This window comes from Staurois parvus, unplaced genomic scaffold, assembly GCF_062004578.1.
Source record: "Staurois parvus isolate SC_StPar_1 unplaced genomic scaffold, SC_StPar_1.0 ptg000147l, whole genome shotgun sequence".
NCBI lineage: Eukaryota > Metazoa > Chordata > Amphibia > Anura > Ranidae > Staurois > Staurois parvus.
Genome location: NW_028317943.1, coordinates 25631609 through 25657678, shown reverse-complemented (window position 1 = coordinate 25657678; position 26070 = coordinate 25631609). Strand labels below are relative to the sequence as shown.

Sequence of the window (26070 nt, the reverse complement as noted above, 5' to 3'; positions counted from 1 at the left end):
AAAGACAGTGTTATAATGCAGGGGTGTATTTACCACAAGGCAAACAAGGCATTTGCCTAGGGCAGCATTTTTCAGGGGGGCAGCACTGCCGCTTGGAAGAAGGGACAGAAGAAAGGACAAACACTGCATGGGAACCTGGTGAGTTCCGAGAGAGGTTGTGGGTTTCATGATGGTGTATGCACAGCCCGACTCTCGTTCCTGGGGATGTCCCGAGCTGTGAAGGTGAGTGTTTTTCTCTCTCTCGCCATGGGGGATGGTGGCTGGTGTATGGAGGGCAGTGGTAGTGGAAGGCTCTGTCGAATGGGAGTCAAGGGTGTTGTTGGTCAATGTCAGGCTCTCTCTGCGGGTGGCGCCAATTTTTGTGTTGCCTAGGGCAGCACAAAACCTAAATACACCACTGTTACATTGTCCAGTTGATGGCTGAACATAAGTCCAAGCACACGTGATTTGTTATGAGCTTGAGTTGTAGGTAGCAATTTAGAGATGTGGGAAAAGATTTTAGGTTCACTACCAGTGGATATCTGTGTACATGACCTCATAAAGTACACCTATCAATTTTGTATAACATTTGATTCTAGCAAACAGTACCAGACTGACACATAAGGCATATAAGATGGCATCTCATTCCCCCTAGATAAAGTACTAATATATAGGTTTTCTGTCATGCTTATACCAACAGAACTTAGTAGGTGTTTTTTAAACAGGAGAATCCCCAAAATAATGACATCCCCCTCTCCAACTACTGTCTGGCCATTGGGGTCTTCCACCCCACACTGTTCTCTAACTAATGAAGACAGAGGGGGAAGTTATGTGCCGTTGGGAACACATAATGTTTAAAACAAAATGAGAGAAAAAGCCAGTAGAATAAAAAATGTCAAATCAGGTGTGAAAACAGTAAATCAGAATTACCAAATGGCCCATAGAGTGGACTTTTAATATTGTTTTTGGCTATATACAGAGGCAGCTCTTTAATTAGGCAAAGTAGGCAGTCGCCTAAGGCCTTGCTCTCTCAGGGGCTTTGCGGCCACCTAAATTGCCTAACGGAGACAGGGAACAGCCCGGCATCAGGAAGAAGGATGGTTGTCACCTCAAGCTATCAATGTTATCTCTATGAGCTGCTCACAAATAATGATCTGCTGACAAGACATGTCCAGGGGAGAGCAGAGCACATTCCAAGAGAGGGAAGGATGATCCGGGAGAGCTTGCAGGGCACATGCCTGAGAAGACCAATTTCATGATCGCATGCAGAGCTTTGTGGGGGGGGCATCAGAGGGGAGAACCAAGGGGGAAGACAAAATGAAATGCCAGAGATACCTGACAGTGCTGCAGATGGCCTTCGGAGTGACTCCTTCCAACAAGGGGATCATTCTACCTTATAAGAGGAGGCTGTGGTGAGTCTGGGGGGCTTCTTTGTTCCTGGGGGAACCGTGCTTTCCCTGGATCACCTACACTGTATACTCTAATTCACATGCTACATGTACATGGTGGGGAATCTCTGATCCTAGGGGGACCATGCAGGCTGGCCTTCCATTGGATCCTCTACACTTCATTCTCCAATTCACATGCTACATTTGTAGTCTACATGGTGCATTGCATGGGGCTCATTGGGATCGGATGATGTGTGTAGAGGCTACCAGGCTACCATGCTACCATGCTTATGGGGGAGCTTCTCAGTTCCTAGGGGAACCATGCATGTTGGCCTTTCCCTGAATCTTCCACAGTGCATGCTCCAATTTATATGCTACATGTGTTGGTTGCATGGTGCCTTTCATGGGGATCATAGGATGTGTGTAGGGGCTACCATGCACACTGTGGGCTTCTCTGTTCCTGGGGGTACCATGCAGGCTGGCCTTGGATCATGTACAGTGCGTGCTACAGGTGTAGTCTGCATGGTACATTACATAGGGCTCATTGGGATCATAGGATGAAGTTACCATGTGCATTGGGAGCAGCCATGGTCCTCCTTCCTCATATATCTGTCCCTTCCTTATGGATCCTAAAGTACATTTTGGGAGTACCATGCATGCTGGCCTACCTCTGGAGTGCTCTATAGTGCTCCACTTCACATACTACATGTATAGTCTGCATGGTGCTTTGCATTGCTATAACTTGGATCATAGGATGTGTGTAGAGGCTGCACTTGGGAGATCATCCCTGGTCCTGCAACTTCTAATGTCTGACCCAACACATTAAAAAGATGATTAGCTCATGCAGATGAATGGTGGTGGCTGTGTCGGTTACAATGGAGTGTAGGTTCAATTACTGCGATGCAGTACTGCTTTCATGGATGTCATAGCATAGTAAAGGATCTATCCTGCATTGTTTAACTGTCTGATGACTACAAATGATATATGGCTGTGGATGATGATTGGTGTACATTTACAGCCTAGGTATGGGCCATGATGAATAATGCATTCATACACTGTTACTCTGACCACACTACATGATTCTGAAGCTTGGCAGGAGCAAGCAGGAGGATACTGGCAATTCTTTCATTTTTCTATATACTGGTTTGCCTTTTCCTGTCACTGCAGTACAAAGAAATTCCGCACCAGGTGCTGTTCTGTATTCAAGTTCACTGACCATTGTCCACAGCAGGTATAGGGCATAGGTTTACGAAAATTGATGATGGATCTTTGGCCTTTGTTAGGTAATGTAAAAGGTAGGCATAACTGAGACCTTAACATAACAGAGGGAGCTTGTGTTGCAGTGCTTATCTTGATGTGATCCAATGACATGCTGGAATCCTTGAGAACTGGCCATGAGCGAATTGCCATCAGTTCATTATACACTGTACAGTGCAATTTTTTCCCATTACGGGTATGAGTGGGGTCTCATGTCTGAGTTTTGCCTAAGGTCTCACAAAGCCTAGAGCCACCTCTGGCTATATATAAGCAGAATTAAATAAACCCAACCATTAAGTATCTGGGTCAAATAATGTCTAATATCTATAATAAAAACAATCATCTGTACAGTGCTGCACCTGACCATATGGATTATGAAGGCCACAGCAGATGCAGTTATATGGTGACGGTATGCACAGGATAGATTCCAGCATCCTAGGTTCTAATATTAATGGTCTTGTATTTAAAGACAAAAAAAGAGAAAACAAAAATTGGAGATGTTACCAAACAATCAGCCACATCTCAGTTTTTTGCACATTTAAAGACCTCCCTGGTGAGTATTTTTTTGACAGTTATGCTGCAATTACAAAGTTCCAATAAATACCTAATTGTCATACTGCAAACAAGCAGTAAATAAGGGCTAAAATAGTTTCCATATATTCTTGAAGCTAGTACTGAAACTAGCTTTATTTCAGTACACCTCTATAGCAAATGTTGTCCCTGTTCTTTCCAAGTTAATAACTATTTCAAGTACAATTGTCACATAAGATTTATAGAGATGCCACCAGGGGCGGATTGACAACTCATGGGGCCCTCGGGCAATAGGGGATCATGGGGCCCCTGTGTCCTTGCCCACACTCAAAGCCCACCCAAAAAAGCCTATAGAAGATCCCAGATCTACCCACCTATTACAGTTATTTCAAGGTAATTTCATGTACCAGTTGTATTTGTGTTGTATATGAAATCAAGTAAGGATAACTTCACTTCTGTGCTGCTACAGCAGGAAGAATGAGGGACCTCATGTTTGTCAATACTATGAATTTTGTGTGGAGCCCTTGAGGGGTAACAATACCAGAGGGAGATTTAATTCACTTAAGACAGGCATAGACGGTTTGAATCTCAGCTGGTTCAGCAGGGACTGGCTAAGATTTGAACCATGTATGGGCAGGCTGAATGTACCTAAACTTGGATACAACCAGCTTGTCGGATTTTACATGCGATTATTGCTAGCGGCTATTATAGCCGTTAGCAGTAATCACTGTGTTCTCCCGGCAGGGATTGCTCCCCCATTCCGGGAGAACACAATGGCTCCATGGGAGGGAGAGTTGATGGGGGAATAAAGCAATATCTGTGGTTGCAGAAAAGAAAATTGTTCCCTCTATGGCCGGCATTAGTTTCCAATTGAAATATAAAGGTAGGTATAAAGGTAGGTAGACAGACCTTCAGCTTTAAATTTGTCAATGGCACAGAAAGTTTCTTTGGAGCATAGTGAGAATGTGTACTGATACAAAAGACACTCAAACAAATTGACACTTGTCAATTATTATGCCTTATAAGTTTCATAAGATACTTGTACAGTAAATAAACAGTGTATTTATTATGTCAGCTGCTTCTACACATATCTATATTACAATTTCATACAGATGTTCTGGAAAGCTGTAAAATGTCACTACCTTGCTGGCAAGTCTTGAAAAAGATGGCATTTTGTGGGGTCTGAAGAATCACATTGCCTTCTGAATTCATAACAATAATATTAACTTCAAATGCTGCCACTCCATCTTGGTTGCCAAGGCATGGAAAACCAACCTGAACAACTAAAACATAAAATATGAATGCACATACAGAAGTACTTAATATTGCAAGCATGGTATAAAAATCGAGAAACAAATTGGTTTACAAACTTTAATCACTTCAGGACCGGCATGTTGCAACCTTTTTCAGTTTTCAGTTCTGTGATAGTTTTACTGACAATTACTCCATCATGCAACACTGTACCCAAATTCATTTTATATATATTTTTCTCTCTAAGACAGATAGTGCTTTCTGTTGGTGTAATTTTATTTTAATGTGGAACTTCACTTTCCCAATCAACATAAATTATTTGTAATCCTTATGCTGCTAGCATTAGTAAATAGATAGGAAAGTATATCATATTTACTTGTTTTAAACTTTTTTTGACATATCTACAGTTACTTTCTGGTTTCCTCGCCTAGGCAACTGATGTCATACATCGCAGAAGTCTTCAGGAGGGAAGGAGGTGTTTGCTGAGCTAAGCACACCCTTCTACCTGAGCTAAGGTCAGATAGATTCTAGGAAGTAAATGCTATATTAATCATCTGCCCTTATGCAAGATGGCTGCAGCCAGAAATGCTAGGTGGAGTTTTTCAAAGTGATTTCTCAGTAAAATTAAGCATGGAGACATGGATGATGATGAGTTTGCTTTGAATAACAAAAATTAAATAAACAGCGTTTTTGGTGCTCAGATGCAGTGTAGTTCTGCTTTAATATGTAAAGTACAAAAGAGTTAACATTTTAAAAAAAAAAACCTTTACTTTCGAGTATAAAACATAAACACAAGTTGACACCCCAAGGTGATCTCATTTGTTGCTACAATATTTTGGAAATGAAAAACATGGTAATACTGTAATAGTTAAAAAATTAAACAAAGTGCATATAGTCTATAAACGTCACCCACTGAAGCCAAGTGCAAGTCAACTGTTATTAACGGAAGAAATATTCCTGGGGGATGAAATGCATTCCACTGAAATCACATTGTGTGCAATGGCTAGAAGTCAATGATAACTTCAAAACACTTTAAACCACCCCCAAAATTATCCTAAAATTATTGTTGGCAAGTGGGACTTTAACTCCACCCTCAAAACAGAACCATAATCATTGGTAGTCAATGGCATTTTAACCCCCCCCCCCCCCTTCAAAAAAAAAAAAAAATTCAACAACATTGGTGGTCCATGGCCCTTTACACTTCTATCACCCCCACAAGCATCCCACAACCCTTGGTGGTTAGTTGCACTTTGACCCCCAACCATCATCCAACCTACGATTATTCCTTCCCCTGCTACTGCCAAGGAGATTTAATGAATTCATGAATTCACTTATATCCTCCTTCTCCCCTTCCTCTGTTGTGGAAGGAAAGGGAGGGCTCATCACCATAAACAGTACTACACTGGTACGTGGTGATAGCTCTGTTTGACCACCAGTGATTATATGCCACAGAATTGCTCCAGTTGGCTCTTAGCCAATGCTAAATGACAGAAGGAGCAGAGGCTTTGTGTGCCCTAGTGAAGGCGCCATGCAGCCATTTAGTTGCAAAGGGTTAAGGTCAGGTGGTTGAATAAGAGGTGTAATCTTAACACACTCTAGCTCCTTTAATATATCCAGGCTAGTCAATCAAGTTCGCATAGTTCACCTTTTTCCTTTTTTCTTCAGTTTTTTTGTACTTTTACAAGAGAACATCCATTGTTTTTCCATTCCAAATATACTTTTTGATGCCTGGGTCTGCGATCACCTTTAAACACAAGAAAAAGCATCCCTGGAGTGGTTTTGGATGTGAATGTCCATAGCACCTTGTTCCTCACAGGGATACACAAGGAGCAAGAACACAATAGGGGTACCAGGGATATCTTCCTCTTAGAACAATGGAACTGCAGACCAACAATAACTTTCATACACCTCCTTTAAAGAGACCCTGTCACCACTTCTTACTTTGTAATTTAAAGTGTTACTAAACCCACAACAGCAAAATCAGCCTGTATATGCAGTAAAGCATACTTGTTATACTCACTGTGGAACCTAAGGGGTTAATCTTCTGCTTTGTGTAAAAATGCTGTCTGATCCTGTCTTCTCTAATCCTTCCCTTCTTCCAGTGTCGCCTTCTTATCTCTTGATAAAACATATCATGTGGAGACACTCTGCATATGCTCAGTTTGGTGTGTATTGCTAGAGAGGTTTTTTTTCTTGGGAGAGTGCATGTGATCAGCTCAGGGCCAATCGGCTCTGTCCAGACAGAGGTCAGGGGTCCTGCATCCTCCTAGAGAAAAATGAAAACTCCTCCTACCAGCTTTAATATATGCTCTGCTGGACACTGATAGAGTCACAAAACTGCTCTAACTGCTGATGTGAAAAGATATTTAGCAGTTTATATTTACTAAAATAATTGCACTTCCATGTTGTGTGCACTGTGGAAGACCAGATATAGTGAATACAGGATCCTGGGTTTAGTAACATTTTAGGTTTAGGAGAACAGAAAGTTTCAAACCTTATGCTGTCAACTACCAGAGAATTGGGAACTGGCAAAAATAAAAACTATAGATCAGCCCAGTGTATAACCTCTAATACAATCAGCCTCAGTCTTTTACTAGTTACTTTTTAATTCTGCTGGAGGCTCCCTTCTAAGCTGCAGCTATCAGTTGTGGTCATCCCCATCCTGGCTTTTGGACCATAGTACATCTAGTCCCTATTGGACTGGATGTTGTGTGGGCTAGCTTAGAAATAACTTGTGTTGGGTTCCATGTGGGTCATGTTCTGAACCAAGTTCTAGTTAATCTAGCTGTGGAGTCCTTATCTGCTGCCATTGCATCTACTCTCGCCCTGTCTCTGAAGGCACAATTAGTGAAAAGGCTGTTTGGGCCGAGCACCAGGATCTGCCTCACTTTTATTGACCCCTGATGTCCCATTAAAGAAAACCGGTCACAAAAGTATCAGGGGACTTTTTGTCCCCTTTGTGATAAAAAATAAAGTTTGCGCCATGCACGGCAGATTGTAAGCAATAATTCTAAGGCAATTATTCATGCATAACCCTAAAACTGATACTCTGCATGGGCTTTTAAAGCATTGCCTGTGGCAAATTTAGTGTACTGGAGTGTGTCACTGTTTCACGGGCATGTGCAATTTTAAGGCCTAACATGTTGGGTATCTATTTACTCTTGCAATTTCATTGTTTATATTTTACCAAAAAATCAGGTAATGCATTGCATTTGTCTGCTCTAAAATTACCTTTAGTGCATTTTTTACTGATATTTTGCACTTGATAAACCATTGGGATAATATCACGTGCCATACAAATATGTCACTACCACCATTTTATTCTCCAGGGTCTCTGGTTTCAGAAAATATATAATGTTTTGGGTGTTTTAAGTATTTTTCTGACTTAAACATGTTTTTAAAAAAAGGCTTTGTCAAAATTTTTACTGTTTACATTTGTTTTGTGAATATATAGGGGTAGCAATATCTGGGAGCCCCCTTATTGTTAAAAGGGGCTTCCAGATTCTGATAGGGTTGTGAGGAAGAGGCTCTTGTCCTCATCAACATGGGTTTTGGCCTGTTGAGGACATGTGGCTTGGTACTGTATAGGGTGGGGAGGTGAACGCTCAGATAAGGGTCTGGTATGGAATTTTTGACTCATGCACTGTTTTTTGAGTGGGGGTTTATTGAATTGGAAGGAATCACATCCTGGTACATATAAATAGTCAAGTTAGTGACAAGACAAAGTGGGTCCAACCATAAAAGCGCAGTGAGACCTGTCTAGTAATAGAAGGTCCATCCATTGCAGTGAGTGTAAATCCATGTGGGGTTACCATGTGCATGGGAAGTGGTCACTTGTTTATGTTACTAATAGCACCAGCACCTGTTCAGATATCTTTTGGTTTGTAAGCAACTATTATTTGAATGGAACTTACTGATACATTGGACATTAGTTGGATTTTCTGGTGTTGTTTAATTTTTTTATCTATTTTTTGCACTTTTACATGTGGCAAACTGTTTAGTAATCTTGATTCACATTTTTGGCAGCACGGTCTATATACACATTTATAGGACTAGTTGAAACTGACATCAATACTGACACTAACACAGTGATCAGTGCTGATACTGTACACTGTCACTGTACTAATGACACTGGCTGGGATGGGGTTAACATTTAAAATCAATCAAAGGTTTATCTGTGTGCCTAGCAAGGTGTCATGTGTGCTGCTTTTACATTACTATCTTGCTGCTTTTTCTCCCTGCTTTTCAGGGAGATGAAACAGCCAGATCCCTGTTCTGTGTATGCAGAGTTCTGTGTTTTGTATACACAGAACTCTGTGTGTGACTGGACAGTGGCAATCATCTTATTTCAGCTGAAATCATTGACTGAAATCAGCTGCCAAACTCATGCTGTGTCCAATCACAGCATGAATGAGCAAGGGGCACATGTATGCGCTCCCCAAACCTGGAAGAAGGCCAATCACATACATGTACGTGATTATGCCCGTACCTGCCGTATATTTAATGCATTATCTGCCTGGAGCTTCACTCTCTCTATTAACATTGACTGTTTTGAATCCTTATGCTGCTAGCATTAGTAAATAGATAGTGAAGTACGCTATGTTGCCTAAAGTATTGGGACACACCTCCAAAATATTGTATTCAGGGGTTCCAATCACCTACATGGCCGCAGGTGTATAAAATCAAGTACCTAGGCATGCAGACTGCTTCTGCAAACATTTGTGAAAGAATGGGTCGTTCACAGGAGCTCAGTGAATTCAAGTGTGGTAACGTGATAGGTTGCCACATATCCGTGCAATTTCCTTGCTACTCAATATTCCACGGTCAATTGTTAGTGGTGTTATAACAAAGTGGAAGCAATTGAGAACAACAGCAACTCACCCATGAAGTGGTAGGCCATGTAAAATGACAGAGTGGGGACAGCGCATGCTGAAGTGCACAATGCGCAGAAGTCACAAACTGTCTGCAGAATCAATAGCTAAAGACTTCCAAACTTCATGTGGTCTTCAGATTATCACAACAACAGTGTGTAGAGAGCTTCATGGAATGGGTTTCCATGGCCGAGCAGCTGCATCCAAGCTTTACCACACCAAGTGCAATGCAAAGTGTCAGATACAGTGGTGTAAAGCACGCTGCCACTGGACTCTAGAGCAGTGGAGACATTTCTCTGGAGTAACAAATCCCTCTTCTCTGTCTGGGAATTTGATGGATGTGTCTGAGTTTGGCGGTTGCCAGGAGAACGGTACTTACCTGACTGCATTGTGCCAAGTGTAAAGTTTGGTGGAAGGGGGTTTATGGTGTGGGGTTGTTTTTCAGGCGTTGGGCTTGGCCCCTTAGTTCCAGTGAAGGGAACTCTTAAGGCATCAACATACCAAGACATTTTGTACAATTTCATGCTCCCAAATTTATGGGAAGAGTTTGGGGATGGCTCCTGTCTGTTCCAACATGACTGCGCACCAATACATAAAGCAAGGTCTATAAAGACATGGATGAGCGAGCTTGGGGTGGAGGAACTTGGCTGGCCTGCACAGAGTCCTGACCTCAACCCAATAGCACACCTTTGGGATGAATTAGAGTGGAGACTGCGAGCCAGACTTGTCCATCATTAGTGCCTGACCTCACATATGCATTTCTGAAAGAATGGTCAAACATCCCGATAAATACACTCCTGAACCTAGTGGACAGCCTTCCCAGAAGAGTTGAAGCTGTTATAGTTGCAAAGGGTTGGCCAACTCAATATTGTATCTTACGGACTAAGACTGGGATGCCATTAAAGTTCATGTGCATGTAAAGGCAGGTGTCCCAATACTTTTGGCAATATAGTGTATATTATATTTACTTGTTTTAAACAATTTTTTACATTTCTTTAGTTACTTCCTAGTTTCCATGCCTATGCAAATGATGTCATATATCCCAGGAGTCTTCAGGAGGGGAGGAGGGGTTTTCTCAGCTAAGCACACCCTTCTAACTGCATGCCTGAGCTAAGGGTAGATCAATTCCAGGAAGTAAATGCTACATCTGTCCTTATGCAAGATAGGTGCAGCAAGAAATGCTAGGGGGTGTTTTTTTTAGCAATTTCGCAGCAAAATAAGGCATGGATACATGGGTGGATGTGTGAGTGTTCTTTGAAAATTAAAAAATAATTAAATTTCAATGTTAGTTTTTAGTGCTCAGATACAGTTTAGTCCTGATTTAAGGTAAAAAAAAACCTGTGCACAGGATCTCGCACAGTCCCCTCTTACTTACCTGTGCCTGATCTCAATTCAGCGCTGTGCCAGAGAGCAGTGACTCTCTCCACTCTCTCCCTCCTCACTGGACATGGAGGCAGCAGAGGGAGCTATTGCTCCTGCTGCTGTCAATCACAGCCTGTGAGGAGAGCAATGAGCAGGGCTGAGCTGTTTGTGTCAATGGACACACAAAGGGCGGCTCAGGATCAAGCCTGCATGAGTAGCATAGCATAGCTTACTATGGGAACACTTAGCAGAGGGGAGGAGCCAGGGTTGTCCCAGTGGATATTAACATAGTGATCCATGCCCTTCCTGTAAGGCAGAGGTATTGAAATTAAATTGACAGGGATCCAGTTAGTAAAAGTTTCTTCTGGCAGAGGTCTAAATGTCATGTTAACAAGGGGGTGATTGGTTTTCAGGACTGCCTCAAATCCTAGCAAAAAATCACCCACTTGTCAAGTTAAAAAGATTTGTGCAGCTCCTGCTGTCTGTCCACACCTGCTCTGTCTCCCGCTCTCTACCATGCTGTGAATGGAAATGGCATTGGGGAGGCAGGGAAACCCAGGAAAGGATACCCAGGCTGCGATGTGGTGCAGTTGTGGTCTGGAGAGGACTGTCACTTGGATCGGGTCCAGACTACAGTCCATCATTCACTAGTGACTGCTCTAAAGGTACAAGTTTTCAGCATGACAGAGTCAAATTAGTCTATACCGTTACAATGTTCTCTATCACGCAGGTGCCAACACTACAGTACTTCTTTTCATGCAATATCTTTCAAGATAAGTCTCTATTCCCAAGAAGGAATGTCCCAACTGGAATGCAGTTGCAGAAAAATCAAATCTCTACTGAGGAATACATCTTCAAAGTAAACAGCAATGTACATCCTTAAAGTGGCTGCAAAGGCTGTAGGTTTTTTACCTTCATGCATTATTTGCATAAAGGTAAAAAATATTCTGTGTGCAGCAGTCCCCCAATACTTACCTGAGCCCCATCACGGTCCAGCGATGTGTACGAGAGCTTCAGCTCTCTAGGGACTCTCCCTTCTCATTGGCTGAAACAGCAGTGGAAGCCACTGGCTCCCATTGCTATCAACCACAGTCAGTGAGCCAATGAGGACAGGGAGGGGCTGGGGGCCGAGCCTCGGGTCTGTTTGTAAAAGGGTGTGCTCTGGGCCCACTGAACAAGAGGGAGGAGCCAGGAGCACCAGTGGGGGACCCGAGAAGAGGAGGATCGGGGCTGCTCTATGCAAAACCACTGCACAGAGGAGGTAAGTATGACATGTTTGTTTTTTTCTAACGCCTTTAATATCACTTTAAACAGGAAGCAGTGCCGCAGAAAAAATAAACTATGCTTTCATGGAGAAAACTAGTGCTCACATAATCTTTCTCTTCAGAAATTTACTCCATACTGGGGAAAACTCTGTACTTTTAGGCTACGTTCACACTAGCTTTTTCAGCAGGCTTCAGACAGGCATTTGGGAATCATTTTTAACGCTTCTCAAACGCCTATGAAAATTCTGCACATGGCAGTGTGATGGATAAGGTAAAATGTCTATTTGGTTTCCTACTGAATATATACATTTTTCTATACATATCTACTTTTATACTTTAATACATTTTTTATATTTCTAAATGTTTTGTATGAATATATATATATATATATATATATATATATATATATATATATATATGTTGTGTGTATATTTTCTGCCTGCTGGGCTTTGTGGTACTTCAAGAAATCCTTGCTCAAGAAATGTCTGTTCACCAACTCCTTCCCATCATGTGGATTCGAGACAAAGGAATGTTTTTCTTTCTATAGAAAAGACTTAGAAGAAGATCACGCCTTAATTCTGAAGAAGGTTGTTTTCGTGTAGAGTGACCAATCAAAGACTAATATAATGCTTATGCTGTTCTCACGTGATGTTAGCATCATTTTTCACATATAAAATCACTTTTTCAATTCAATAAATTAGAGAAGCAGTTTTCACAGACCAAACGTGTCAGTGTGAGTTTCTTTATGTGCGCACATTCCAGAGCTAGCCAGCGTCATAAATTAGGACAGGAGCAGATAATCACTGAACATTTTAGTCCTCATCTAAATCAGCTGGTGCCAAGAAACCCGGGAACTCTGGGTCGTGAACCCGCTGACAGCCGACCCGAAAGGGCGTGAGGTGTCAATCAAAGCAGACGGGAAAGAGCCTGATCAACTCTCAGAGCACGGTAAGATATATTTTGCTATCTTACCAGTGCTTATCCTGTCTTTGTTGTTGATTCATTCCTGTGCCTGGTGTGGCTGCTAAACGGTCACTAAAGGCAGGTACCATTGCTTGCCCGGAGTTTATTTGAACCAACCTGCATGTGCTTATCTGCTGCCTGGTTTTATGTTTTTTTGTGTTTGTTTTTATGTGTCAGTCTGAGGTGGACGAGGAGTGGACCTACTGAGGGTTTGACACATAATTTTTCTTGGTTGTGGTAATATTGTGTGTTGCCAAACAAGAGGAGGTGTCGTGTACGCGTCAAGGTAGTGTGACAGCGGGGTGCCGTAGCGATGTGTGGGGTTACGAAGGGTTACTCAGTGATCTGAACTCATAGCCTACAGAGATAGACTGCTATGTCATGTCCTAAATGTGTGTCTGTGAGTTAATGTTTGCCATTCATAACAGAATGTTGGGGTTTGTTAAGGGTTAAGGAAAGTCAATACAGCAGCGTGTGAAGAGTCTTGGATTTCTGTTAGGAAGAACAGAGAAGGGGGGAAGAGATGGGTCAGACACTGATAAGACCCATAGAAAGGAATGTTAGCATGTGACCTGGTTGAACAGAGAGAAGAGGAAATAGTATGTGAAGGGATTAGTTAAGTTAGCAAAAGTATGTGGAATTAAAGATAAAGAGGTTAGGCTACAGTCAGAGGAATGGCGAAAATTAATAAAAGAAAAGAAAGGTGTCTTAGTTGATAATAATTTATTGAGGACAGCAGAAGCTTGGTATAATGTAGCCAAGGTTATCCACAAAGAGCAGTGGACAGAACAGGTATTGTAACAGGAAAAAAACCTGTTTATGTATACCATCAATGTGTTAATATTGAAAAGGAACACCCTCTGCCCTTTTCCCTGCTCTTCCAGTTCCTGCCCAGCCCAGTGCACTTCCTGACGGCAGCCATCTTGCTGCACCTGCATTGTCACTTCCTGCCCAGCCCAGCACACTTCCTGGAGGTGGCCATTTTGGTACACCAAATCAGACTTCCGGAGGGCCTATGCCTCGAGTGAGCCGCCTCCACCCAGTGTGTCCGGTCTTACAAGCCGATGGTCCATTCTACGTACCGCCGGGTGTGCCGCGTGTCCCCAACTGTCACAAGTTAGCCTGCAGCCTCCTGTTGCTTTGTCTTACCTCCTTGCTGTTTGTGTTTCCTTCACATGTGTGTCTCTCTCTGCTCACCTATGGGCGTCGTCTGCTATTCTCTGGGTTTTATGTTCTTCCCTTTCATCACTTCCTGGCCCGCCTCCTTGTCTGCTTGTCTATTTAAGACATGCTCAGTCTGTCCCACATTGCCTGAGTAACGTTTGTTGTCTGTCCTAGCCAGTGTCCTTCCAAGTATCTGGTCTAGTGTTTCTGTGTACCGACCACGGCTTTGTCCCTGACTTCTCGCCTACATCGTCCACCTGTGTACCAACCCCGGCTTTGTTCCTGACCTTGCTTGTCTTCCGCCTGTCCTGACTTTGGCTTGTTTTCTGGATCTCCTAGTCTACTCCCATTGCACCCTGCTCCTGCTAGCGGTCTCTTCTACCACAGGTGGGTGTACCTGGGGGCTGTGACCTGGTTCCAGCCTGCTCCAAGTCCATCCCCACTATCAGGGGCTCTGGTGAACAAGCAGGCTGGGGCTTAGACTCCGCGCCCTGGGGAACCCCAAGCTGTGGATTAAGAGCTCACCACCACAGGTGCTTACACCATCATGCCAGTCCTTGAACCTGACACGACCGCTGGACCCACGAGAGACAATTTTGTCCCCAATAGAGCAAAAGGAAGCAAACATTTGTATTTAGGGTCAACCTGGTCAGACATATCTTCTTTGGACAAGGAGGCCGCAGGTCTGGAACTTCCTACGCTATCTGCATACGCTTCTCCAGATGCCCCTCTTAGGCCACAGGCGACAGGAAAGACTCCTCAGGCAGTAAGACCCCACACCCCAGCAGATGCACCGGTGCTGTATGTCATCTTTATTCCATCCCAGGCCTCTTCCCTGGTGACCACATTGCCAGACCACGAAAAGCAGTCCATGCCCTTTTATCGCAGGATGGCTCAGATCCAAAACACATACTCGGCAGCCTGGAGAGACCTAGTCAGCCTGTGTGAGATAAAGGAAGGAGACTCATATGGGCCAATAATGGCACGAAGCCTTAACAACACCTGGATTGTTGATGACAAAGCCTTCTCCTCTGGAGTGGAATTTTGTACCCAACTGCATGACTTGGCCAAAGAAAGACTGGCCGATCAAGCCACTCCATGCCTTTCTTGGCCTCATATCCTACTGCAGGTCATGGACTCCTGATGCTTCTTGGTTTATGCAATCACTCTATGATGCTCTAAAGTCTGAGCCCTTCCATCTGTCTGAAGAGGCCGCCTCCAACTTTTTGGCTCTAAAACGCTTACTTGTACGCAGATACAGTCCTACAGGCAAGAGCCCTATCGCCAGCAATATCTGCACAAGGAGCAGAACTTCAAGCACTCACAACAGCTTGCCAGATGGTGGAAGGAAAAAGGGCCAATATCTACACAGACTCCAGATACGCCTTTAGGGTGGCCCATGATTTCGGACCCATATGGAAGGCAAGCGGATTTATGACTGCAGCAGGTACATCCATAAGACATGGAGCAGCAATTGGACGATTGATGGAAGCACTCCTTCTACCCACTCAAGTGGCTTTTCTGAAGGTAAAAGCTCACAGGAAACTAAACTCCGCAGAAGCCAAAGGCAATAATCTGGCAGATTCGGCGGCAAAAAGAGCGGCCATAGAACTAAAAATGGAAGGAGAGGTGACCGGAGAGTGGGAACTAATATTCACCCTATAGACCTTACCTGTGGATAGAAGCTACCTCGAGGAACTCCAAGAAGCAGCAAGTCCAGAAGAAAAAGCAAGCTGGAGACGGAGAGGAGCTGTTCTCAAACACAGTCTATTTGAGTGCAACAAGAGGTTTTGTTTACCCAGAAATATGTTTCCAGCTGTAGTCCAGTGGGCACACGGAGCAGCCTATCTGTCAAAGAACCTCATGAACTCTCTCATCAACAAGTACTATATAGCGCCTGGAATCACCACATTGACGAACAATTTTTGCAGAACATGTGCCATCTGTGCAAAATGTAATTTGGGACGCACAGAGAAGACACCACAGAAACATTTGGCTAAACCCCTATACCCCTTTCGAAGGATACAAATTGACCATATCCAGATGCCAACGGTGGTTCGCTGTAACTAACACGATGGTTCAAGTACGCCCTAGTGGTGGTGGACATGTTTTCCAGTTGGCCAGGGGCCTTCGCTGTAACTAACATGACTGCTAAAACAACTGTGAAGAAATTCCTCACTGAGGTTGTATGCAGATATGGGCTTCCAGAGGTGATAGTGACCAGAGCCCCGCCTCCACAGCTTCAGTAACCAAAGAAATATGGGCTGCATTAGGAGTCACTCTGGCGTTCCATACCCCCTATCACCCCCAAAGTAGTGAAAAAGTAGAAAGAATGAATGGCACTCTGAAAGCCAGAATGTTAAAAATGGCCCAAGAGACTGGCATGAGTTGGCCAGACAGTCTGCCTATTGCCCTATTCAGTGTCAGATACACACCAAGGGTAGAACACTCCCTATCCCCTTATGAAATTTTGTTTGGCTCAGCCCCCAGACTTGGTTGTTATTTTCCACAACAGTTGCAATTACAATCTGATGTGTTAACTGATTATGCGACTGCATTATCACGTGAATTAACCCGTATCTATGTCCAAGTGTTTTCTTCCATTCCAGATCCTGAGTCAGATACAGGAACTCACAGCCTATTACCCAGAGATTGGGTATTAGTAAAGAAATTTGTGAGGAAATATTCCTTTGAGCCAAGATATGATGGTCCATTCCAAGTTCTGCTGACCACAGCCATTTCTGTCAAGGTGGCCGGGAAGAACACTTTGATACACGCCTCCCACTGCAAGAAAGTCCCAACCCCTGAGGAAAAGGCGTCATCTACACCATGATGATTGTGTTGTATATCCTTTTTCTAATGAGTTTGACAGAGGCTCAACAGGTGGCTATCACTGAAATAGGCGACACCACTATATTTTGGTACAACACATCCAACACTCAGGTAGCCACCTTCACCTTTGATTTTTTGTAGTTTAGTTCCCATTTGGTGGCCATTCAGATCCTAACTGGGCACAGCGGGTATGTGACATAGGTAGTGACCAGATATATATATATATGTGTCACGGATGATTACTGGGGACCAAAAGATTAGAACCAGATTGGAAGGGATTTGGACTGGTGAGTATGCTCTTGCAAAGGCCATTATACCTCTCCACATCCTAGTAGAAAATACCCATGACCCAATACCTGGCCGTAGGAGGAAGCGAAAAGCTCCTTCTGGTAGTTTTGATCCACATGTGTATATAGATGCCATTGGAGTCCCAAGGGGGGTGCCTAATGAATTCAAAGCCAGAGACCAAGTAAAAACAGGCTTCGAATCCCTGATTCCCATGATAACCGTTAATAAAAATGTAGATAGGATAAATTACATATACTACAACCAACAGAGGTTTGTGAATTACACAAGGGATACCATCCAAGGAATTGTTGACCAGTTAGCCCCTACATCCTATATGACATTCCAGAATAGGATGGCTCTGGACATGATTTTAGCAGAAAAAGGAGGTGTCTGTAAAATGATAGAAGGGACCGGAACATGTTGTACATATATTCCTGACAATACTGGCCCAAATGGTAAGGTTACTCTGGCTATAAAGAAATTAGAAGACCTGTCAGTTGAGTTGAAAAAGAATTCAGGGATCACAGACCCGTGGGATCAATACTTCAGTTGGATGAGCGGATGGCAAAAGATACTTGCCCAAATAGGGATAACTGTACTAATAATTCTGATTCTCCTGGCCCTGGTTGTATGCTGTGTTATACCATGTGTGAAGAAATTGATGAGCAAAGCTGTAAACAACAGTACACCTACCTTCCTGAACCAGGAGCAAGAGGATCTCCATATGATAGATGAAGAAAAACCTTATACCCCATTATGGTCCCTCCCTGCCAACAGTAATCTCACAATTTTGTAGGGATAGCATCTGACTTCCTTATGTACAAAGTCTGTGGCAAGGGGGGTGATGAAATAGTCATCACCTGTCTAATGTACATCATAAAAGAGTTCCAAGGTACATAAGGACAGATGAGCTAGGTTTTATTGGGACAGAATAAAATAGTCATTTTAAGGGGGGACTGTGATAGATATGGTAAAATGTCTATTTGGTTTCCTATTGAATATATACGTTTTTCTATACATATCTACTTTTATACTTTAATACTTTTTTTATATTTCTAAATGTTTTGTATGAATATATATATATATATATATATATATATATATATATATGTTGTGTGTCTATTTTCTGCCTGCTGGGCTTTGTGGTACTTTAAGAAATTCTTGCTCAAGAAATGTCTGTTCACCAACCCCCTCCCATCGTGTGGATTCGAGACAAAGGAATGTTCTTCTTTCTATAGATAAGACTTAGAAGAAGATCACGCCTTAATTCTGAAGAAGGTTGTTTTCGTGTAGAGTGACCAATCAAAGACTAATATAATGCTTATTCTGTTCTCACGTGATGTTCGCATAATTTTTCATATATAAACTCACTTTTTCATTTTAATAAATTAGAGAAGAAGTTTTCACAGACCAAACGTGTCAGTGTGAGTTTCTTTATGTGCGCACATTCCAAAACTAGCCAGGGTCATAAATGAGGACAGGAGCAGATAATTACCGGACATTTTAGTCCTCATCTAAATCAGCAGCACACAGTGCTGTTCACACTGAAGTGTTAGCGTCACGGCAAAACTAACGCCTCATGTTGAGTCAGGAGGAGTTGAAGCCTCCCATTCAAGTCTATGATGACGCTCCTCAAACGCCTGGCAGGCGTTTGCGGGGCATTTGCGAGGCGGTTGCAAGGCGTTCGCTGAGCGTTAATACCATTAAACTTCATTATAGGTGTTTGTGATGCGGTTTTAACGCTTGGCAAACTCCTATCAAACACCTCAAAAACGCACATAGGGCATTTGAGGAGAGTTAAAAACGCTTCCGAAGCACCTGTCTAATGCCTGTCAAACATTATAGAGGCGTTTGGCAAGAGTTAGAAACAAGTCAAGTGTGAACGAGCCCTTAGGCCCCTGACCCAGTCAGTTCAGCACAAGTTCCAAAAGGACTCACATGGTTGCTGTCTTATTGCCTTTTAAAGTGAAAAGTGTACCTACTCAAGTCCTCTCCCAAGTGTCACAGGGACAGGAAGTAAAGGGAAAATCTCCCCAATGCTGGTGACAAACATAAATGTGAACATTTCCCCACTCTATCCACATCTAGAAAAAAGTCTGGAGTTAGCTTGTCATTTTTGCTATTTTTTTAAATGAAAAAAAAAATACAAAAATTACATTTTTAAGTCGGTATATTTCTTTTTTTTTATCCTTATTTAGCTTTGTTTACTACAAAAAGGCATGTCCAAACTGTAGTAGCAACCAGATAATATTTATTATCTGATCTAATTACTGTAAACTGTAGCTTTAGAATTAAAGCCCAATTGTAGTTTAAAAAAAAAATTTATACAAATAAAGTCATACAATCAGTTCAAGCAATCAGCAGAGGGAGTGAGCGTTGTCGCAGAGCTGTAGCTATGACAAAGCAGGCGGCACATGAGACTGCTTTAGAAAGACTACTCCTCTCATGCAGAGTGAAATGGTCTTTATCTGCTGCCTCTTGCCAGGAAAGGTTTAGAAAAAGGCAATAGAGAGACATATGACACTTACAGTTTTGATCCACCCTGAATTTGTATAATATTATCATTTATATTTATATATTTTTTAATGAAAATTGGGCTCTAAGCTGTATTTAACAAAACTTGTAAAGCAGCAGCATTCTACACTGTACATTCTGTCCATGATTTTGTCTCAAATCATACTTATGGTCAAAATGTAAAATCATATACAGGTATTAATTTCCAAATTGCATCTCTATTATATTTATTATTTCTAGCCTATTTCTTTTAACATGATTGATCTTGAAGCTTGTCAACTTACTTGGAGAAGATCCCCACACATGTACTTCCTTGAATTCTGTGACACATATTCACTATGCTCTGTGAGTAGGCACTCCTGTGTCACATACAGGCATAACTCGGTTTACGAATTTAATGCATTCTGCGGGACTTTTCGTATTGTGAAAAATTCGTTTCCCAAAGGAATGCATTGAAAACCAATTAATCCGTTCCGGAGGTCAGAAAAAAGTAAAAAAAACTTAATTTATCTGTTCAAAACTCTTTATAAAATGCACTTTAAAGGCATAAATACTGTACAGGGACATGATTAAAAATGAATTCGTAAATGCATTGAAAACCAATTAATCCGTTCGTATTGCAAAAAAAATTTGTAAATGCATTGAAAACTAATTCATCCGTTCCGGAGGTCAGAAAAAAGTAAAAAAAAGTCTTATCTGTTCAAAATTCTTTATAAAGTGCACTTTAAAGGCATAGTACTGTACAGGGAAATGATAAAAAAAAATTGTAAATGCATCGAAAACCAATTAATCCGTTTGTATTGCGAAAAATATTTTTAAACCGAGGTATTATTTTCAATCGATTTTCATTCGTAAACCAAAAATTACGTTAACTGAGGCGTTCGTAAACTGAGACGTTGTAAGGTACCATGGGACATGTAGTCCTTACAAATTGAAAGTAAACAGCAGAGGAGAAGCTGCAATATATGCAGGGAATCCAAGAAGTTGTGGGAAAAGATGGGCAGCAGACAGGCAGCACTCACAACATGAAAGGAGATTTTTTCCAAATTGGTATTGTTATTACAATGCTGATGTTATAAAATGAAAGTGTATGCTGTAATCGTAGATTTCCTTTAGTAAAGAATCTTTAAACCTGGATATTCCTTGTGCTACTGGTATTTTTGGATTATTATGTTTCGGAGAATGAAGCATACACCAGAACCTAGATGGAGCAGTCTTTCTAGCGGCAACAACATTGTTTTTGTTTGTACCGTAACCTGAAAATTGATTCTTTGCTTTGTACTACTGCCTTTGAATTAGCCCTGTGGTCTTCATTTGGCAATGTCAGATTAATAATTACTTTGGTATGTAAATTATTTTAAATTTGTTCAGACACATCAAACAACATTATTCGAGATAAAACTACACAGAGAAATTCAGATATTATAGAGTCACTTTTGGAAACTACAGCTATCAAATTTGTTTGATATGAAAAACCTTGTATCTACTTTATGCTGCTATTACAGAAAAATCTGAAAATTTAATATACGTACATTCCCATTGAACAACTATGTACTGTATATCCTCCAAAGAGAAATCTGCAATACCACAATACAAATCACGTTATTGTTTTTAACACACAAAAAATATCTAAAAGCACTGAATTTTACTGGACTGCGGTCTACCAAATGGGTGAACTAAATGTTTAAAGAAAAGTAAAAAAAGCAACAACAAACTTTTGAAAAAAACTATGCTACTACTTTATGAGGAAATTATATTATATACACATACAAATTATATATTTCCTAAAGTGCATATGCTTTGATCCAATATAATATACAGTGCCTTGAAAAAGTATTCATAACCCTGTTAAAATTTTCCACATTTTGTAATGTTACAACAAAAAACTTAAATGTTATTTTATTGAGATTTTATCTGAAAGACCAGAGGTCTCCAAACTTTTCAAACAAAGGGCCAGTTTACTGTCCTTCAGACTTTCAGGGGCCTGGATTGTGGCCAGCGGGGGTAGAAAATGTCCCTGACCCAGCATCAATGAGAATAAACATTACCTTAGGGTTGGTGGTCTGTAGGAGGAGGAGTAATGCCCCATCATTGGTATCAGTTGAAGACCTAGTGCCTCATTGTTGGGGGCAGTGGGAGGAATACTGCCCCATTGTTGGTTTCAGTGGGCGGCAAACTGTTGCATTATTAATATCAGTGGGAGGAATAGTGCCTCATCATAAATATTAGTGGGAGAAATAGTGCCCCATCATTCGTGTCGGTGGCAGGAATTATGCCCCATTGTTGATGGAGGAATAAGTCCAATCAAAGGGCCACATCTGGCCCTCGGGCCACAGTTTGGAGACCACTGTGATAGACCAACACAAAGTAGCACAAATTGTGAAGTGGAAGGAAAATATTTTCCAAATAAATATATGAAAAGTGTGCCGTGCATTTTGTATTCAGCCCCCTTTACTCTGATATCGTTAACTAAAATCTAGTGGAACCAATTGCCTTCAGAAGTCACCTAATTAGTAAATAGAGTCTACCTGTGTATAATTTAATCTCAGTATACATACAGCTGTTCTGTGAAGCCCTCAAAGTTGTTAGAGAATATTACACAGGTCTGCGACTAAAAAGCTGTTTGATTATTTTCATCTAATTTCCATGTATTTTGGTGTGCTGAAAACAAATAGAATATTGAAAAAACTCCTAGACGTCATGACTTGCCACAAAATGCTAAACTGTCTTCAAATTTATCAAATGTTTTTAATTTTTGGTATTTATTTTATATTATGTATTTTTAACCAAATTTAAAGTCCAAATTACTATTAATTAATTCACATAAGTGCATTTAAGATATAAAATGCCAAAAAAACCTTAAAGGGGTTGTCTGAGTTATGTAAAAAAAAATATAGCACTATAAATCTGATGGTCAGCAATATATACATAAGTTAAGCAAGTTTTAGGGAAAAAAATCTATTTCCTCATTTTCCTAGTTCTCTTCTGGCCCTTTGTTGTTATTTGCAGGTAAACAATCTCTGCCCCTCCCCCCCTGCAAAGGGGGTGAATACAAGTGCTGCTCTGAGTGACATGTCTGACTACTGGGATACTCAGCAGCATGCTGTATGTGTAAGCCTCAGCCCTGAGTCTGTGCTTCTAATGGTAGAAGGGGTTAATCTTTCCTGAAGAATCCAGTGGGTGGGATACCAAATACCTTTGTTTTCAATGTCTATGGGACAGTCGAGACCGACAAAATCACTGGACCAAGAAGAGTTGGCAGCTGAGGGTGCTAACAGTCGGTGAAAAAAATGTCCTCCAAGAAACTTTGGTACCTTCCCATAAAGTTCTTCTACCAGCTCTCCACATAAAATTGGGATTGATGAAGCAATTCGTAAAATCACTTCCAAGAGATGGGGAATGCTTCAAATACTTGGTCACCAAGTTTCTAGGCCTGTCGGAGGCAAAATTGAAGGAAGGTGTGTTCGTCGGACCAGACATTAGAAGGCTTATAGTTGATCAAGAGTTTGTCAATACCATGACGGATCCTCAAAAAGAAGGGTGGAATGCATTTAAAGAAGTCGTACAGAAATTTTTAGGCAATAACAAAGATCCTCACTACAAAAAGATCGTCAGACGAATGCTGAAAGCATTTCAAGCTTTAGGTTGCCTGATGAGTTTGAAAGTGCATTTCCTCCAGTCCCACCTTGACTACTTTCCTGAAAATTTGGGAGCTGTGAGTGAGGAACAAGGTGAACGATTCCACCAAGACATTAAAGAGATGGAAAGGAGATTCCAGGGAAAATGCAGCATTACAATGATGGCAGACTACTGTTGGATGCTTCAGAGAGACATTCCAGATGCTTTTCACAAGCGTAATTGCACCAAGAGGAGCCTCACAGGGAAGAAGAATCGAGTTTAGTGTGGGTAGGTGAGCTCATTTCAGTTCAAAAAAATTGAAATAAAACTTTAATTTTATAAGTCTATTTCCATTTATTTTGAGGTATTGCCTTATTTACCATAGTTACTTAAATTGTCAGGAAATGTGATGTCCTATGACAAAATGGAGGTCATTTTTGGATTCAGCGCACCAAAAAACATAAAGATTATGTGGAATAACCAAAACAGCTCTCGAAAAAAAATTTTTTGCAGACCTGTGTTATTGAACAAACAGCATCATGATAGCCAAGGAACACACCAGACAGATCAGGGATAAAGTTGTGAAGAGGTTTAAAGCAGGGTTAGGTTATAAAAAAATATCCAAAGCTTTGAACATCTCATGGAGCACTGTTCAATCCATCATCTGAAAATGGAGAGTATGGCACAACCTCAAACCTACCAAGACATGGCCATCCACCTAAACTGACAGACCGGGCAAGGAGAGCATTAATCAGAGAAGCAGCCAAAAGGCCCATGGTAACTCTGGGGGAGCTGCAGAGATGCAAAGCTCAGGTGGGAGAATCTGTCTACAGGACAACTATTAGTCATGCACTTCACAATCCTGGCATTTATGGAAGAGTGGCAAGAAGAAAGCCATTGTTGAAAGAAAGCCATAAGAAGTCCTGTTTACAGTTTGCAAGAAGCCATGTTGGGGGGCACAGCAAACGTGGAAGAAGGTGCTCTGGTTGGATGAGACCAAAATTGAACTTTTTTGGCCTAAAAGCAAAATGCTATGTGTGGCGGAAATATAACACTGCACGTCACCCTGAACACATTATCCCCACCGCGAAACATGGTGGTGGCAGCATTATGTTGTAGGAATGCTTTTCTTCAGCAGGGACAAAGAAGCTGGTCAGAGTTGATGGGAACATGGATGGAGCCAAATACAGGGCAATCTTAGAAGAAAACCTGTTAGAGTCTGCAAAAGACTTGAGACTGGGGCGGAGGTTCACCTTCCAGCAGGACAACGACCCTAAACATACAGCCAGAGCTACAATGGAATGGTTTAGATCAAAGCATATTCATGTGCTAGAATGGCCCAGTCAAAGTCCAGACCTAAATTCAATTGAGAATCTGTGGCAAGACTTGAACATTGCTGTTCACAGATGCTCTCCATTCAATCTGACAGAGCTTAAAGTGGTTGAAACCCAAAAAAATCGAAATTGAAATGACCAATCTACCTCACACAGCATAACAGCAGAAGTCATTTGTTCGTAGTCTGGCCAAAAAAGGTGCAGCCAGTCATCTGAAATTTTCTCTGCTTTTCTACGGTAAAAAAACCTGACACATGAAAAAAAAATGTGTCGCCACACCTCCTCTCCTGTGACTGACAGACTAATTAGAAGTCTCATGCATGAGCATGAGAGAAGGGGCATGTGCCATCCACACAGATCACTCCCAAAATAGCCTAGCTCTGGAATTACTCAGCGGACGATGCCGACACTATGTCCTTTACTCTACTAACAGAGGAGGAGGGGGGGCCACATGCTTTTATAGGTCATCATTATCAACTAATGGAGGGGGGGCAAAGAGCCTCACACAAATTTAACTCCACAGCTGCCAGGGAGAAAGTCAAGCAGGAGGCTCACAATTAACCCCTCAATGACTGGCCACACCTACTTTGTAACTATCGGGCATTACTTAAAAGTGCCCAGCCATTGAGGGGTTAATTGTGATCCTTCTGCTCGGCTTCCTCACCAGGAGCTGTAGAGTTAAATCTGTGTTAGGTTGTTTGGCTCCGGTTAGTTGACAATGATGACCTGTGAAAGCATGTATCCCCCCTCCTCCCTTAGTAGAGATAAGCACATTGTGTTGGCAGGGTCCCACTGAGTAATTCCTGACAGTTGCTCAGCTCCTTCCAGTCTATGAAAGTCTGCAGTCTCTGGTGCCTCAAATGCTGCCCAGTGTTTATGGGGATACCTGTTTTCTCAGTCTCCTCAGGCTGGAGCTGACTCCTAATTAGTCAGTCACAGCAGCGGGGGTTTGGCAACACAAATTTTTTTCATGTCATTTATCATTTTCCTTCCACTTCACAATTATGTTCCACTTTGTGTTGGTCTATCACATAAAATCCCAATAAAATACATTTATGTTTTTGGTTGTAACATGACAAAATGTGGAAAATTTCAAAGGGTATGAATACTTTTTCAAGGCACTGAATCTAAACTATACAGTCCATAATCCACTATTTAAGTGAATCCAAGCATGTGAGTTTCCCTAAGCAACACATGCTATAAATTCAGTCAATGATAGGTGCTTCACTTGACTTGTGTCCATGCCCCACAATAAATAATGTACTGCTTCAATTCACCCTTCATACATATGCTGCGATCCTGAGTGCTCCACAAAAAATGCTCACTCACCAACTGCAGTTGACTATTTAAAATTAAGTAGGTCATATATGCGCTTTATGCTAAGCCAAAATCCGCCATTCTGCCAATCCAGAAAAATTCCAAGTAATGTATGCTGTCACCTTAACATATACCT

At 41.7% G+C, this 26070-nt stretch overlaps 1 protein-coding gene across 1 annotated transcript in view; it reads right to left on the bottom strand.

The window, feature by feature from the left end:
- The window catches only part of WIF1 (Wnt inhibitory factor 1), a 125222-nt gene that overhangs the window by 38155 nt on the left and 60997 nt on the right, over positions 1 to 26070 (bottom strand). The window contains exon 4 of the mRNA XM_089674153.1: positions 4298 to 4438. Coding sequence (XP_089530279.1) covers positions 4298 to 4438 — 141 coding nt within the window. The remainder of the gene's footprint in view (positions 1 to 4297; positions 4439 to 26070) is intronic.